The following is a 17,394-nucleotide window of genomic DNA, read 5'->3' on the forward strand; positions in this document are numbered from 1 at the left end:
ACCTCTGAGCCCCCTCTGCTCTCACAATTGTGCTCTGAGCGTGACTTTGGGCAGCAGGGCCTGAGGACAAGACAAGGATTATGCCACTCTCCAGCAGAGATGAACCACAACAGCTACAAACATGAGGAGCATCCCAATCCAACCATTTTTCCAAGCAAGGGAAAGCTCACACTAAAACTCACCTCCTCATCAAAGCCTCCCCCATCATGACTTTCTTTTGGTACTGTGGCCAAAATCCATCATTGGAAAGAGATTACATGCAATCCATGCCTTCACAAACTCCACTAAAACGTTAATTCTCCCATCAATGCAATTAGCTTACAGGGAGAAAAGTGATTAGACAGAAACACTCAGCAGCTGCAAAGTTTGACATTTTCTTAAGGAATCAATAGAGATGGGCCTGGGAACCAAACCTCCCCTGTGCACCGAGAGATCCCTGTCGAGTCTGCACTTTTATCCCATGGATAAATGTAAGTCAACACTCCTGAATGTCATAATCCCCCCAGTTTATGCATGGTCTGTGGGACCTTTTGTTTCTGCATTTGAAACACCATGTTCCTATTAGCACTGAGATCTAGGAAATTATCCATGGGAAAGATCTCCACACACAGCCCTTTTCTGCACTGTTGCAATGGGAACATTAACAACTTTGAATGGATTTCTTTCCCAGCCCAGGTGATCTGGAACTCTGTGCTGCTCACTGAGGTGTCACAGCACCATTTTCACAGCCAGGGAATTGTAACCAAACAAGAGGGAAAAGCCACAGACCAGGAATGAAGAATTTCCTACAGGTATTTGCTGAACAGCTGAGGTGACTTAAAAACAGCAGGAAAGAATCAAGGTGAACTCAATCAAAAATTACTCAGTGAAGATTTAAGTTAGACAATCACCATCTGATCAAGAATTTTGGTCAACAATTACCAAAAGGATTACCACTCCTAAAATGAACAATTTAAATATGGTTCTTAATTACTGAATAATGTTTTATCCTTAAAGACATTGCAAGCCCCCTCTGCCCTGGATTTCAGTGGAGTTCACAGTAAGTTATTAGTGACAGTCATATATGGTTACAAAGAATGATTTATATTCTGCTCTACCTCATCCACTGATTGATTATTTCTGGTTAATGATGCTGATGATAATGAGATATCACACAGAATGAGAGGGCAGAACACTGCATATGAAAGTCAGGGAAGCAAAATTAACATGGGAATATTGACAAACTTCTGGGGACTCTTCCCTGAACACAATCAAGGAATGTGATTTCAGAAAACATCAATTCTTGCTACTGATCAAAACTACTGAATTGAAAACCCCTACAAAGTAATATCCCTAATTATCCTAAGGACAAGAAGTGTAGCACATGCACTAATGGCTTCTCTAATAAAGCAGCTCCATCATTCCCTGGCATTCCCCAGGACAGACTCTTGACTTCCACACTGGAAGTGTCCACAGCTGGTGAGACTGGTCTGTGTGAGTGCTACAGCACTGCCAGGACTGTCCAACACCATTTAACTGTGTCTGTCACCAGAGGAGGTGGAGATGGAGCCACTTTAAGGAATGGACACTTGGAATAAAGCTACTTAAAGAAATGCATTGAAGGTGAGGTCAAGGACTGCACTCAAACCACCCAACATCTGGCACAGAACTTCAGCAGCTGGACCCACTTGCACCTTCTGAAGCTCCAAGCAAGGCACAAATCAAGTTTAGGTGCTTCAAAGGCCCCTTATTAGGAAGATTGATTATTTCTCCACTGAGCACATGCAGAGCTTGGGGACAACACGTGGCTGACACAGCCAGCTGTGAAGTGACCACCAGGTTGAGTGATGTGCCATTTCCTTATGACATCTGATTTCCAGAGCAGCTGAGTCACCCTTTGGTGCCTAAATATGTATTTATTGTCCCTGAGAAATGGGATTTGAACATCAGAAAGAGATTTTTCATTCTTTAAAAGGGTGGATCATCACACTCTGATCCTAAATTCTGTTATTCCCACTGAGATCAGAACACCTGGACAGAACTTACATTCACAACAGATTCCTTGAATTTGATGTGGAGCCTGTAGTTGGAAAGGGCAATGATGGCATCCTCTGCTCGCCCCACGTACTCCGTGCTCTCCCCGTGGAGCTCAATGAACGGCACCTGCAGAAAGGCAACAAAAATCGGATTTCAGAGACCATTTCCCAAAAATCTGCCCCTCCTGCAGCACAAGAAATCAAACAAAGCTTGCTGAGAATTCAGCACAATTATTGCTGCTAAGGAGGAACATCAGGTAGGGTTGGCTCAGAGGTTAAGTGCAGCCTTTTTCTTAAATGATCCCTTACTTGATGTTACTTTTCCTGAGTGGTAAGTGCCTGGTCAGGGAAAGCAATGAATTTTTATGAAAAATATCCTCACACTTTGGCAAGCAGGCTGACAAAGCGCTTGATTTATGCTCTCACTCCTTACTTAATGGAGAGTGGCATTTCCATAATGTTATTAAATTCATCCTAAAGTAGGCAAAACATCCAGGATGAATAATGTTCCTTGCTATTTCCCCACCTTCACCCAGCAAGCTCAGGTAACCAGCCTAGACTGGATCCCTAAAAGCTGAGCTCAGTTGGACAAATCAAGCTTTTTGCTTGGGAGCTTTTTGCTCCCAATTTCTCACAGTAAATATGAAAATGCACAACAAACTGCTGCTTTAGAAAGTCAGAAAACCTGCAGTTCATTACACCACACATGGAAATTGTCACTGGTTAATCAAAACGTGACTTAAGCCCAGTTTATCTGAGCTGGGTGGAAAGTGTAAATGCTCAACTTGAAAGCAAACTGGTTTTACACCAACTTAGCTTGAATTAAAAAAAAAATTTATATTACAATGAAACAAACTCTTCAGTTGATGTAAGAGTGTCTGCATGGAGAGCCAGGCTGGGAGAGCTGGGGGTGCTCACCTGGAGAGGAGAAGGCTCCAGGGAGAGCTCAGAGCCCCTTGCAGGGCCCAGAGGGGCTCCAGCAGAGCTGGAGAGGGACTGGGGACAAGGCATGGAGGGACAGGACACAGGGAATGGCTTCCCAGTGCCAGAGGGCAGGGCTGGATGGGATATTGGGAAGGAATTGTTCCCTGGGAGGGTGGGCAGGCCCTGGCACAGGGTGCCCAGAGCAGCTGTGACTGCCCCTGGATCCCTGGCAGTGCCCAAGGCCAGGCTGGACATTGGGGCTTGGAGCAGCCTGGGACAGTGGGAGGTGTCCCTGCCATGGCAGGGGTGGAACCAGATGGGTTTTAAGGTCCTTTGCAACCCAAACTATTCCATAATTCTGTGGTAAATTATTTGAACTAAACTGATTTCAAAAGGAGCTTTGGAAAATGAAGAAATCAAAAAATATCTATTTTTGTGCAACAGAAGACTTTTGGCTTCACAATAACCAGATGCAAAGGCAGTGTTTATTCAGCTTAGTGCTGATTTTTCAAAACAACAGAGTTCTAAACAATGGAATAACACCTGACACTTGATTTTAGTGCACAGGTAGCAGTGATATTTTTCAGACACTTGAAGGAATTTCTTTTAATAAAATGCCCAAGTTCTCTGTCCTACCAACAGTACAGGAGTATTTAAGAAGAAAATGAGTTTCTGTGCTAATTGTGAATTAAAATTCTACAGGAGAGCCCTGAGAATCCATAACCAACTGGAGGTAGTGTGATTTTTACTGGCAAGGAGCAGTTTGGTGATTACCTGAAGGTTCTCATCTTCTCGGATCAGCTGCTTCCTGGGAAAAATCTGATTAGCCTGGATGCATTCAAGGCTGTGCTGAGTCTCTTCATCCTGAGGAACAAAGGGTGACAGTCACCCACAGCCGTGGCACCCACTGCCACCTTCCCCAACCATCCACAGCCAAGGAAAGGCTCCCACAGGATGAAGTGCCCAGAAAATTCCAGGAGCAGTAAGTCACTAAAGTTTCTAAACTCTCCAACACGAGCCCTCAGACAACAAATTTGGTACTAGAAACAGGTTTCCTTCCTGCAGCCTGATTAATAAAGTCATTAAAAAGCTGTAAGATTTATAGCAGCATTAGGAAAAAAGCACTAGCACTATGCTTAAAACTCAACAACCCCACACATAAACATCTATTCCCTAATGTTCTCCCCATTTTAAACTCTTCTGCTCTGTCACAGCCCCTACAAAGCCCCTTTGCTTACCATGACAGGCCCTGGGCAGGAGGAGGAATCCTCGTCTTTACTTGCAATACTTTGAGGCTCTTGACTTATTAAAATCTAGAAAACCAGAAAAGTATAATGAAATAAAATTCATTTTCTTTGGGCAAATAAATACAAATTAACTTTTAAAGACTGTGAATGTAGCTGTTAGAAAACTGAGAGCAAACAGTAATTATGAAAAGATGAAATCCATAGAAGCTCCCTCTCCTGAGAGCCAAAATTGTTTCAAAATGTGTCTGGTTCCTTCTGTTCATCCTGAAAAATTAGCTTTGGATGTGCTGCTGGGAGAACACCTGTCTGAAGGCAGCAATTAGACCAGTGTTTATATAATTTAAATTAAAACATGTTCATCTTTCTGGATCCCCTGGAATTTTCTCCCGAGTTGTTTGCAGATAGTGAATCACAAATCTGTGGGTTACAAACCCAAAGGGATCGCTGGGATCATTTAGGCTGATCTGGTATGAAACACAGGGTCTGGATCCTCCTGGAGCAACCTCGTTTCACCTTTGGCATATGAACTGGAATTCTTACTGGGATAAAAATCCTCATTTTACACTCAAGACTCTTTTTGGATATCCACGGATACATCCAAATATCCATTTTCCTGCACTGATCTTTCCAAGAGCTCCAGATCACACACTGGGGACTTGCTCTCTCCAAGCAAGGTTGTTGCCTACCCAACAACCCCCCAACCTTTGATCATTTGCAAATTTTCTGGGAATATTAACAGAGGTTTATGCAAATCACCCTATTAGGGACTTAATGACTGAAGTGACTTCAGGAGTTACAATTTGAGATCCAGGAAGGTTCATCTCTTTTCTGCTCAACCAGGATTCACTCAGGTATTTTATGGGGTTTGCAGACTATGGCACATAAAAGTTCCAAATGAAAATACATCACACGAGTCCAGCCAGTTCTCAGTTCATATCTCACTTTACTTATAAATATATTTCAGATTATCAGTGTTGAGGCTGACAGAGAAAACCACTTCAATCCATCAGCTCACAGCACAGCAGCATTGCAGGGAGCCCTGAACACATCCTGTGCTTTGCATGGAATATGGACAGAGGGAAAAGGAGCAGAAGATGCACACTGAGGATGTGCACATATGTGTGTTTGTGAGTATATTTATACAAAAGGAGGAAATTATGAGCAAAATTGAGCTCAAACTGCCATGAAGTCACTAAAAATTAATGCAAAAAGTAGATATAAAATCCTATGAGAGCTGGAGAAGGACTGGGGACAGGACACAGGGAATGGCTTCCCAGTGCCAGAGGGCAGGGCTGGATGGGATATTGGGAAGGAATTGTTCCCTGGGAGGGTGGGCAGGCCCTGGCACAGCGTGCCCAGAGCAGCTGTGGCTGCCCCTGGATCCCTGGCAGTGTCCAAGGCCAGGCTGGACATTGGGGCTTGGAGCAGCCTGGGATAGTGGGAGGTGTCCCTGCCCATGGCAGGGGTGGCACTGGATGGGCTTTGAGGTCCCTTCCCACCCAAACCATTCTGGGATTCTATGATATAAAAAATACCTTGTTATTTCAAGGAACTCCTTCAGCTTCACACACAATTATCAAAGAAACACCAACTTAATTAAAAAAATTGGCTTTATTACAAATTCAAAGCTTGCTTAATATCTCTGAGGAAAAGTTTTAATTTAATGGGCACTATGCTGGAAAAAAAATTCTTTTATACTTCAGTTTGATTAGATATATGTAATTTATAAGTTTATTATATAACCACCTACATATTAGTAAAACCAGCATTAACTTAGAAAATTGGGTCTTTTAAAATATCTTACAGCTGTGTTCCTACAATCCAGCATAAACCTCCAGCAGAGACTACCCAAAGTACCAAGTTTCAGTCTAACTCCTGCATTCAGTGCAGAACAGTTTCTACTGTAACAGTGGGGCTTTTTCCAGGAATGTGAGAATCTTCCTTTTTAATGCGAATTTTGGGAAAGCTGTGTGGAAAAAAAATCTGCCTGTTTCAGTTTGCATCAGGATTATCAGACCCAAAGGGTGATGCTGCCAAGATAAATGGTACAAGAAGTTATAGGACTGGTTCTAAAGCAAACACTTTGCTCTGGCTGCTGCTGGGCATCAGTGAAACGCTTCAGCGACTTCTCTGCCACCAAAGGAGTTCTGAAAATTGCTGACAGAAACAGCAAAAAGGCTCAGTTGTTACAATGAGGCTCTCTGGGCTGATGGGCAGTGAATACTCTGAAAGAAATTATTCCTTTCCCATCAAGTCAACGAGCTGATCCTGCTCCCTCCAGCAGCTCAAGGTCACTGGGCTGAGCACAGCGGAGAAGAACAGCTCTGGGAGCAGGGATGGACCACACACTGCTCAGGGACAGCCCAAACCACACCTGAACTGACATTTCCTTCTATCCCAAAGCTTTCTAACCCATTGCCAGCTCACCAAACTCTTCCCATGGGAACAGAAGGAGGATCCCAGTGACTGTTGACACCTCATAAGGGGATTTCTGGCTTTAGAAGCCTTGGAAGTGAGAGCAGAACGTTCCTCATATCATCAGCTCCACCAAGCACTCCTGAACTGTCCCCACCACAATTCCTCACCGTGCTGCTCCGAGGGACAGCTTGGGACAAAGCCAGCCCAGCACCAAGGGGCTGCACAAACCCATTCTCAAGTTGACCCACAGCAGTTTTAGGATTAGCTGCAGAATGGAAGGAGAATTCTCCTCATGTTTAACTGCAGCTCTGCCCTGACAGTAAAAGCCATTTTCCAGAAATGAAATGGAAAGGTACAAACACAGCTCAGATAAAAAAACCTGGCCAGGAAAGCAGCCTTAAATTCAGGCTCCTCCTTATCAACAGGATCACATAAAAATAGCAGCCAGCTGAGCAGTGAAACTTGGTTTTATTGCTACCAACAATACTGGGTTTGGTCAGGACTGAGGCCAAAAAAAGGTGATGTTATCAATTTACTGTCTGCCCTTTTACCTGCAATTCCATGTGTGTTAAATTACATCAAAAAGTAGATTGGTCTTGTTAATTCTCCATCCTTATGTTCTGCTTGAAAGGATAAATGATGAGCAAAGGTTGTAACCTCAGACTCTGTTCAGCCTCTACGGGAACATCTTAATTACCTTTTGTTTCAGATGTGCCTTCTGGTTTAAATTATGTACATAATTAAGAGTAGCAATAACCATCTGTTTGCCAGTGATTCTAAACAAAAAAGATTAGATAAATAAAGGATCGTTTAAATTCACATATATTTCAATGCAGTTGGACTTAGAGCAAGGAGAACTGGAGGGAGAAAAGGAAAGAGGAAGAATCCAAGCATTTCACTTTGTTCCCTTACCTTACCCATCCCGAATGAATTCCATTTATTTTAATATCAAAATCAAATTGAGCTGCCCCCTGAGCTGTTTACATCCTGTGGCACAGTTACCCTCTGAATCTGAGTTTGGAATCCAAATTTTTTGGCAAAGGACCATTAGAAAATTTGAGATTTAAACATTCAGGAATGCGCTGTACCTCGAGCAAAAGATGCTTCTGCTGCAAACTGAGAACACTTCTCCCCCTTTGGCAGGTGGAAGGAAATTTCTGAGATAAGGATAAACACTCAGTTTCCCTCGTTTCAATCCCTGACAGGGAGGTTTCTCCTCTTTCCTGGCACGGCAGGCTGCAGTAACTGAGTAACTTCCACCAGGATTTACTGGGAGAGCAGCTGACAACACGAATATTTGCATGTTATTCAGGAATAGGAGCAAGACAAAGAATTATGTTTGAAGACTGAGCACAACTAAGAGTCAGGAGCCTTTTTTTTTAATAATTAAAGGTTGCAAACTCCAGCTCAGCGAAATACTAATTTTTGTCTAAGATCTTGGAAAACTCTTAATTAAATAAATTAAGAGAATAATCAATGATAAGCACAGAATCCACAAACAAGCAGCTCATCTCATCAAAATAATGCAATTCTTACCACAGAATGAGAGAATGAACAGTCCTCTCTTGTCCCAGAAAGTTTCAACTGTTCTATTCTGATACTTCACATTGGCAGCTGCAAATAAAAAGGCAACACTTTAAAACATGAACTTTCCCTTGAAAAAACCCACTTCTGAACCAGCAGCCTAGACAAGACACTCCACTGGTACAGGAGTCTGGACTGATTCAAAAGGAAAAAGAGAAAGTCTGGGTGCTTTGTAGCTGTAACAAGAGAGAGAATGCCAGGACTGGATTCCAATGGACACACGTGGATAAGGAGCAGTTCTGAAATCGTGGCCACAAAGCAATTCAGAATTTTCATAAATGAGTGAACAAAACCTAAATTACTTCACAATACGAGCTACAAGAGAGAGTTTTATAGAAGATCCAACTGGATTTATATTGATCTTCAAAGTGGTTTAAATTTTACACTGCAATTGGCATTTTTGGCCCCAAGAAAGCCAATGAAGACCCCCCAAACAGGGGTTGTTGCCCCTGTGCTTTGGTCCAATGGTGCAAAAATCCCAGGAAGCAGCAATGCTCATGAGGCCACTCCTGCCAAGCCCTATCCTTTGGATTTTCAAGTGCTGTACAAACATTTATTGCCTCAAAAATGAGGTATTGTGCCACAAATATACATTTGTCAAAAAGGATGTGGAGAAAATATCTGATCTGCTTCATTCCCACAGTCACTCCAACAGGACCAACAGATGTCTCCTGTGGCATCACAATGACTCCCAGGACAAAAAGTTTCACACTAAAATACCCAAACCCTAAAATTACAGTTCCAGACCAACCCAAACCATTCCTAGAGCACACAAGCAGCCAAACTGAGGGGACACCACTCCCTTGTATGCAAAGATTTGCTTTTCACAGTAACTTGGATATTCTCCCAGTAGCACCCTGCATGAGGATGTGCCTGGAAAGTCCAATTTCTCCACCATATAATCCTGCTGCTGGAAACAGTTTGCCTGGAGTTTGATGTGCCACCACTATGGATAATTTTCATATTCTGGTAAATGAAATAAAATATTTCTGTATTTTGCATTCATTGTGTCCTTTAGTTTATGGCTTATAATGAGAAACTAAGTAATACTCAGAAAAAGGAGATATAATTTTAGGACTGAGGCAGTAGAAAGAAACAGTTTAAGAAGTTGTGCATCAAAAATTGTGCTTTTTAAAGAGTTGTGCCCCAAGCCCAGCATCGCCAGCTGGGTGAGGGAGGGGATTGTCCTGCTTTGCTCTGGGGTGGCCTCTCCTCGAGTGCTGGGGACAGTTTTGGGCACCAAAGGAGGGGCACAGGGATGGAAAAGGGTCTGGAGGGGCTGAGAGCAGAGGACACTGAGCTCAGACCTCACCAGGGGCTGCAGCTCCTCCCGAGGGGCAGCTCCCATCTCTGCTCTGTGAGCAGGGACAGCAGCCAGGGAACGGCTGGAGCTGGGCCAGGGCAGGCTCAGGCTGGAGAGCAGGGAAAGGTTCTTCCCCCAGAGGCTGCTGGGCACTGCCCAGGCTCCCCAGGGAATGGGCACGGCCCCGAGGCTGCCAGAGCTCCAGGAGCGTTTGGCCAGCGCTGCCAGGGATGCCCAGGGTGGGGTTGTTGGGGTGTCTGGGCAGGGCCGGGAGCTGGGCTGGATGATCCCTGTGGGTCCCTTCCCATGCAGGATTTCCATGGTTCTAAGATTCTAATACAAATTTAGATGCACCAGAGGAATTCTACCATCTCCCACGATGGACACTTTAGGGAATCTCAGTATTTGCACAACAGGGACGTGAGGATGTGCTCTAACAGAAAGGCCCTGTGTCGACACCAGCTGTCCAAAACCTCAGCTGAACTTTGATTTACCGTTTTATAAAACAGGTTCTAAAAGCAACATTTCATTACCTGCAACAGAGGTCAACTTTGTTTTCATTTTTAAAAAATCTCTCTCAGCCAACAAGCCAAACACCAATCCCAATAACTTCATGGGTCGATAATCAGCCCCAGCACCCAGATGGGAATGGGCACAGTTTAACTGTGAGGTACCAGCTTGATCCTGCAACAAGTTCAACTTCCCAGCTGCCTGTTGATACAAAGTCACCTTTCAGAGGAATAAGGAGCAGGTTTATTAAACACACCAAAAAAAGCTATGAAGGCAGGCTACACAATTCTAGAATGACTCCTCTGAGACAGTTTTCTGGCCAGGTATTTGCTTTTCAAAAGGCAAGATACACATTTCGGGTGCAGGAGCTGGACTGATTTTGTGTCATTTCAGCCCAAACGAAAAAAAAGAAACAAACATTTTCACAAAATCTGCAACAAGCATTTTATTGATTTTAATGAGGCTTGGAAGAAGCCACCAAATCTCAAGAGTTTTGTCAAGAAGTTTAAAAACAGGAGAAAAATGTTCCAATATAAGCATTAATAATTCCGCTTTATTCCTGCCAGAGCTTGGCAAACACCCCCTGACACGCTCATCAGCATTCCTGCTGCAAGGCTGCTGGGCTCTGATAAGCCCCTCCAATGTTATCACTTCCTAAGTCAACAACTTCTGCCAAAATAAGGGGAAAAAAGCTGCCTGTAAGAAGAAATGCAGCTATGAGTTCTACTGCCCCTCTCCAAAACACTAATTCCTGATGGGAACAGTCCCAGGTCAGGGGGAGATGTTTAATTAACACATCCCAGAGAGCTGCCCCTCAGGAGAGGGATGCAGCCACCCCTTCCAGGGGCTCCCACCACCTCCTCTGCAGCACCTCGGCTGTGTGAGCCACAGAGAAGGGATTCAGCATCATCAGGAAAGCCAAGGGTAGGAGATCAGTAAATCCTAAGTCAAGTGTGTCTTTTAAAGAATAGGCTTTGCAGCACCTTTATTGGATTGTCACAGTCTCAGAGCTGGTTTGGTTTATCACAGAATGGTTTGGGTGGGGAGGGACCTTAAACCCCACCCAGTGCCACCCCTGCCCTGGCCAGGGACACCTTCCACTGTCCCAGGCTGCTCCAAGCCCCAATGTCCAGCCTGGCCTTGGGCACTGCCACGGATCCAGGGGCAGCCACAGCTGCTCTGGGCACCCTGTGCCAGGGCCTGCCCACCCTCCCAGGGAACAATTCCTTCCCAATATCCCATCCAGCCCTGCCCTTTGGCACTGGGAAGCCATTCCCTGTGTCCTGTCCCTCCATGCCTTGTCCCCAGTCCCTCTCCAGCTCTGCTGGAGCCCCTTTAGGCCCTGCAAGGGGCTCTGAGCTCTCCCTGGAGCCTTCTCCTCTCCAGGTGAGCACCCCCAGCTCTCCCAGCCTGGCTCCAGAGCAGAGGGGCTCCAGCCCTTGGAACATCTCCGTGGCCTCCTCTGGACTCCTCCAGCAGCTCCAGGTCCCTCCTGTGCTGGGCCCCAGGGCTGGGGCAGCTCTGCAGGTGGGGAATCACCTGGGCAGGGCAGAATCCCCTCCCCTGGTTCCAGCACAGGTGCCCAAGGGCATCCTGTCACTGTTCAACCCAGCCATGCCACAAGTGACTCTGCCACAGGGCTCCAGTACTGAAGGGGATGGGAACACTTCACTTTTCCTTTGAATCATCTTCTAAAATCCTGCTCTGGAGCCTATTTTGGGAACTTGGGCAGTGGGTGAACACTTCACTCAGCACAAAGGTCTTGCCTCCAGTTTTTTTTCTTGGAAGATGTTATGGACAAGTAGAGTGGTTGCATTGTATATCAATGATACAGTGAAACACAAGTAATAATACAGTTGGGAGGGGGAAATTCCAAATAATGGTTTCCAAGTTGTAATACTTTTATCCCTGGCCATACTCTAACCCCTGCCCAAGGGCAACCCAATCCAACATCAAAGTCAGCCCTACTCTGAGCAGCGTTGGACTACAGGAACTCCAAAATCTAAATTATACGAGCCTGTGACAGTGTTTTTCTTGACATTTATTTTAATAAAACATTGGCAAATAGCTAGGAAAAGCACTCTGGAGAAGTTTCAATCAACATGTTTGTTTAATTAGGTGATTGGAAAGTTGTCTCTACAGTTTCTTTGCTGAAAGGCTCCATCAGCCAAAGCAGGAGAGCCATGATTTGATAAGCATGGAAATGACACCGGGGAAAAATAGCTTGGGAGAAAAACAAATCCAGATTTTCTCTAGCTGCAAGTTATCCTCATAAAGATGTAAACAAACACAACCAAATGAAGCTTTTTTCCTGCTGACTATTTTGAAGATATATTTTCCCCTCCCTTTGCTGAAATATGGCATTTCCACACCAGTTGTGCCACACCATGTCACAACCTAACATTATGCAAGTGTGGTTTTTAATGAGAAGTTCTGCATTCCTGTTTACATTTCGAACTTCCCAATATCGCTGTTCCCATATACCCAACCTCTGCCATGGGGGACCTTCTCTTGCACAGGATTACCACACACACCCCCAGTTATTTCATCACCTCTGGGTTTGGCTGCTCTCTGCTCACTTTAGCTCACAGGTTGTTCTTCTCCTACCCTCTCCTTTTTCTGTTCTTCCTGGTGGATTTTAGCTTCCTTTCCCTACTATTTTTACACAGTTCTTAACGTGCTCAGGAGCAGGAACACAGTGCTCCCATCAGCTGCCCACCAGCTGGGGGATGTGGTCAGCTTGTGGCTGTGGAAACCACAGAGGGATGGGAGCACTGGGAAGGCAGCCGCTCCCGAGGCTGGATGGGGCAAGGCTGCTCCTTAATAGAAAGTTTTAAAACAAGCACACGGAGAAGAAGGAATGCAGATCTTCAGGGAGGCATTTTCTGGTTTCTACTGCCACGTGTCACAGTATCTTTAAGGCTGGAAAAGACCTTTAAGGCCACTGACCTGGCACCACCGTGTTCACCACTGACCCACGTCCCCAAGGGCCACATCCACGGAGCTGTTAAATCTGTCCAGGGCAGCTGTGCCAGTGCCTGACCAGCCTTTCCATGAAGATGTGTTCCCTAACATCCCATCTTAACCTTCCCTGGTGGAACCTGAGGCTGTTCCCTCTCATCCCATCCCTTTTTCCCTGGAAGCAGAGCCTGCCTCCCCCTCCTGTCAGGGAGTTGTGCAGAGCCACAAGGTCCCCCCTGAGCCTCTTCCCCAGGCTGAACAACCCTAGTTCTCCCCATCTTGTCAATCATGCACCTCCCTGGCTGAAATGACATCATTCCCAGCTGGAAAGCAGCTGGATATGAAGGTGTGCACACAGCAACAGTGAAATACCTGACAGGGACAGCCACATGGAGCATCCCACGTTCCCACAGCACAAATGGGAACTGTCCTGCATCAGAGCATTTTGAAAAGATCTCCTTCCACTTTCTATTCTCTCTGCTTTTATGAGTGAAGAATAAAATTAATTATAAGAGACCAAAGCATCAAAAAAGTTTTGTCAACATCTGTCACTGCACTGACTCATCCACTAATGGCAGGTTGGCATTCGGGCTTCCTTCATCTTCCCACTCAGAAGAGGCATTAATCTGCTTTTAAAGCAGTTTGATTAAGCTGATTATCTTTGCATATTTGTTAAAGATCACTTCTTGCACTCTTCAGAAATTAAATGCAGAAGCAACAGTTCAAAGTTAAAACAAAAAAAAAAAAAAACACCTTGAAAGAAAAGCAGATTTTGAAATGGCTGAGGAAGGCAGGAGGCAAGGCAGGAGAAGCATTTCTGGGGGTCTGATAGCAAAGGATAGTACAGGAAAAATTGATTTTGCATTAAGAAAGGTCAATTTTCTCCATAATTTATGTCAAGAATAAAAATCAATATTTAGCTGGGATAACAGTATTAATTATTCCAAAAATAAGAGGCTTTTTAGGAAAGTGCTCCTGAATGAAAGACTCTACATCAGTATTTTCCTTCAGTGATCTCAAAACAACCCAGGTCAAAAGACCACAGCAAGCTTGAAGACAAAAACCACAACAAAATGTCACTTTTTCTTACAAAATTTCAGGCTCTCTTTTCTTTTAATTCCTTTTTCATTTGGATAAAACCCTGGGATCCAAAGGCTGCAATTATTCATACATAAGCCAGGATACAATTTACCCATCAGAGATCTTCTGTACTGTGTCTATAATTTTCCTTTTAGTTCAGTTATTCCATATTCCTCAGTTTTATGTGCATGACAGATGAGGAACAGCTACCAAGGACCAACGAGCTACACAGATTGGTCTGAACTGTGGAGAGACCTGGAACGATGGGATCTGAATTCAGGATCTGGATTTTTAGTGTGGAAGCTGACAGGACACGGACCCAGTGGATTTGTGGACATTCTAAGCTGGAAAGGTGACCAGGTGTGCTGGGAAGGGGATTTATGTCAACAGGTAACCAAAGAGCCATGAAATGTAGGGCAGTATTAGACTGGAGTTATGAAACAAACAGCAAGGTTAGAGCAGGCAGCAAAAGTTTCCATTTGAAAAGGCATAATGGAGAAAGAAGGGAATAATTTGCTCCTCACAGTTCCCATTTTTCCATTAAAGGTCCTCACAGCCCATTTGCCATGAATCACATTCCCTCCCCTCTTTCTGCCGTTCCAGAAGAAAGGCAGCAAACAAGGAGAAGTGGCTGTTAATCAAAGTCTCCAAGGTTTTACTCATCCTCCCAAAACACTTCAGCATCCCCCTTCCCTCCTCCAGTCACATCTTGCTTCAGCTCAGACCTTCCCGTAAGTGCCTGAGCAGAGGGAAGGGGCAGAGGGAAGTGCTGTTCCCAGAGGAGCATCCCACATTGCCCAGGACAGCTCCTCACCTGCTGGGATTTACTGACAGCCAAGGCAGCACTACAGACACTCACAAGTAATTTAGAAAAAGAAACAAAGTTTTGAAAATACAAAGAATCATGAAGCAAACGTGATTTGAAGGTTCCTCTGGAGTTTCAAGATGCACTCCCATGAGACTTTTCTCCCACACTGAATTTCCTCAGGACAACACAGGCAGTCAGAGCCCTCAGCTCCTCAGTTGACCTCATTTTCACCACACTTTTCCTGGCATAAAAACTTTGAAAATCTCTTTAACAAAACACCACTGGATGCTTTTGTTGTAAGACAACTTTCTTGAAATAGCAAATTCCTGTTACTAATAATCTATTAATGCTTTGAGAAATAAATGCCTAAGTTTTAGAAGGTGTAATAACAAGGAGGCCCAGCAACCATGGAATGGGTTTGGGTGGGAAAGGACCTTAAAGCCCATCCAGTGCCACCCCTGGCACCTCCCACTGTCCCAGGCTGCTCCAAGCCCCAATGTCCAACCTGGCCTTGGACACTGCCAGGGATCCAGGGGCAGCCACAGCTGCTCTGGGAATTCCATCCCAGCCCCTCCCCACCCTCCCAGGGAACAATTCCTTCCCAATCTCCCATCCAGCCCTGCCCTCTGGCAGTGGGAAGCCATTCCCTGTGTCCTGTCCCTCCATACTCCTTACAAAACCCCTTCTCCAGCGCTGCTGTGCTGCACAGCCCAGAACAGGCAGGACACAAATTCTGTTTGCTGGTATCAAGGCCTATAATGAGACATCCCTTTCTCTGCTTGCACACCTTGCACAATGTAAAGCTTTAATCCATTAATTCTTCAATTGCATTGAAAAGACCTGTCCTGTCAAGGAGGTCATGGAAGATCCACACAGCCACCCTCCCCAGCTGCATCGAGGAACGGAGGCCATTGGGAGGCTCCGTGTTCCAGGACTCACACTGGATCATCTTACACAACTGGGAAAGTTAATATTTCAAACTAACACCAGCACTTGGTAAAATTGTGGCACACTCCAAAAAAGCCTTCTTTGATGTGGTATTAAGGTGGTTTTGCTTTAAAACAGACTATGCTATTCCCTGAAGCATGGTGAGCCAGCAGAAAGGGTACTGCTCCCATACTCCTCCCAAACAAAACATTCCCCTTCTTTATTTTACACCAGCTCTGGCATTTCAGACCCATCATGGCATATTCCAACTCCTCGATACAAGGCAAAACTAACCCAGAGAGCAGATTATGGAACCACCACTCTACAGTGCTGTACATGTTGTTTGCTTCTAGAGCAGCACAGCCTGAAAAACTGCAGGACATTTCGGATTTATAGAATTTGAGGCAGCTTAAGAATCACTTCAGCTCCTGCAGAAATGACATTTCTTTACAGAACTAATCAATTAGCTCATTCATCTCTTAACCTGCTCAATTCTTTGAGAAATATTCAAGTAGTTTCCGTTTGAATGGCAGAGTTTACAGTTCAGACACTAAGCACCCTCCCAAAACCCTGATCCACTTTAGAGCTGTCAAGCACACGACTGCATTCTGTACTGAAGGGAATTGAAGGGGCTTTTAGGAGTAATTCACGTACTTCTGCCAAAATCTGTGAACCTGAGGATGAAGAGCCCTTCCCTTCAAAGTCTCTTCAATTACCATGGCAGGGCACAAGTATGTTTGATCACAGCATTATTTACAGTATAAAGCAGTAATTAGCTCAATCCAAGAAAAGCCTTGAGTTCAGGTATTCCCTTATTAAGCCATGCAGAACAATCCTGCAGGGAATCAAATAACCATATTGAAAGAGCTGACCTAAGGTGAGAGCCAGCTTTTTTCAGCTACAAGAGACCCCTTTTGACAAAGTGACCCCCTAAATTCCACATTTCAGGAGCTAATCAAGGATCAGAGTAGCTTTTCTAGGCTCACAAAAAGCTGCTTCCTAGAGCAGTCCACACACTTGTTTGGGCATCACCCACGAGGCTGTCAAGACACCAAGAGCACTCACCGTTCACCAGACGCTCCGTGTGTGCAAATACTGCAAAAGTCGAGTTTGGAGGAGATAAAGCCAAGTGTGCTTGTCCATGATAAGGGGACCAGCAAGAGCTGGGTCAGGAAACCCCAGCAGCTCAAGGGACGGCACAGAGCTTTATACTGGCACCTGTTTACCCAGCAAGTTCCAGCCAGACCCAAGATTTACCAGAACAGGGTCCTGCCCTCCCTGCACTTGAGCAGCAACTCCTTCCAGGGAGAACAGCCAGGCATTTCCACCAGCCCACTGCCAGTTCCAGCTTCTCCAAACTTTCAGCAGTTTCCTATCAAGTTACCTACAGAGGGAGAAGATTCCCAGTGACGTTGCCCTCAGCCAGGCAGAGCAGGGAAGAGCTTTGCCGCCCTAAAGGAATTAAGACACACACAGGACTCAAATGCCTTCCCCTGTTAATTCCTGCATTTAGATCACAAGGGACAAACAGGTTTGGATAATCTACCAGCACACTGCCTCCAGGAAAGCTGCTGCTTCCTGGCCTTTCCCTGGTCAGCTGATTCACAGAACCATGGA

At 45.0% G+C, this 17,394-nt stretch overlaps 1 protein-coding gene across 8 annotated transcripts in view; it reads right to left on the reverse strand.

Moving 5' to 3' along the window:
* Window positions 1-17,394, reverse strand: part of MTMR3 (myotubularin related protein 3) — a 74,684-nt gene that overhangs the window by 34,700 nt on the left and 22,590 nt on the right. For 7 of the 8 annotated variants that reach the window (XM_069031385.1, XM_069031390.1, XM_069031384.1 and 4 more), the window contains 4 exons: window positions 8,141-8,218; window positions 4,178-4,252; window positions 3,714-3,803; window positions 2,026-2,142 (listed from right to left, as the gene is read on the reverse strand). In XM_069031385.1, coding sequence (XP_068887486.1) covers window positions 2,026-2,142; window positions 3,714-3,803; window positions 4,178-4,180 — 210 coding nt within the window. In that variant the 5' untranslated portion in view covers window positions 4,181-4,252; window positions 8,141-8,218. Of the gene's footprint in view, window positions 1-2,025; window positions 2,143-3,713; window positions 3,804-4,177; window positions 4,253-8,140; window positions 8,219-16,842; window positions 16,927-17,394 lie in introns of those variants that run through there. The other variant, XM_069031386.1, reaches the window with a different exon arrangement.

This window comes from Aphelocoma coerulescens, chromosome 15, assembly GCF_041296385.1.
Source record: "Aphelocoma coerulescens isolate FSJ_1873_10779 chromosome 15, UR_Acoe_1.0, whole genome shotgun sequence".
Classification (NCBI taxonomy): Eukaryota; Metazoa; Chordata; class Aves; order Passeriformes; family Corvidae; genus Aphelocoma; species Aphelocoma coerulescens.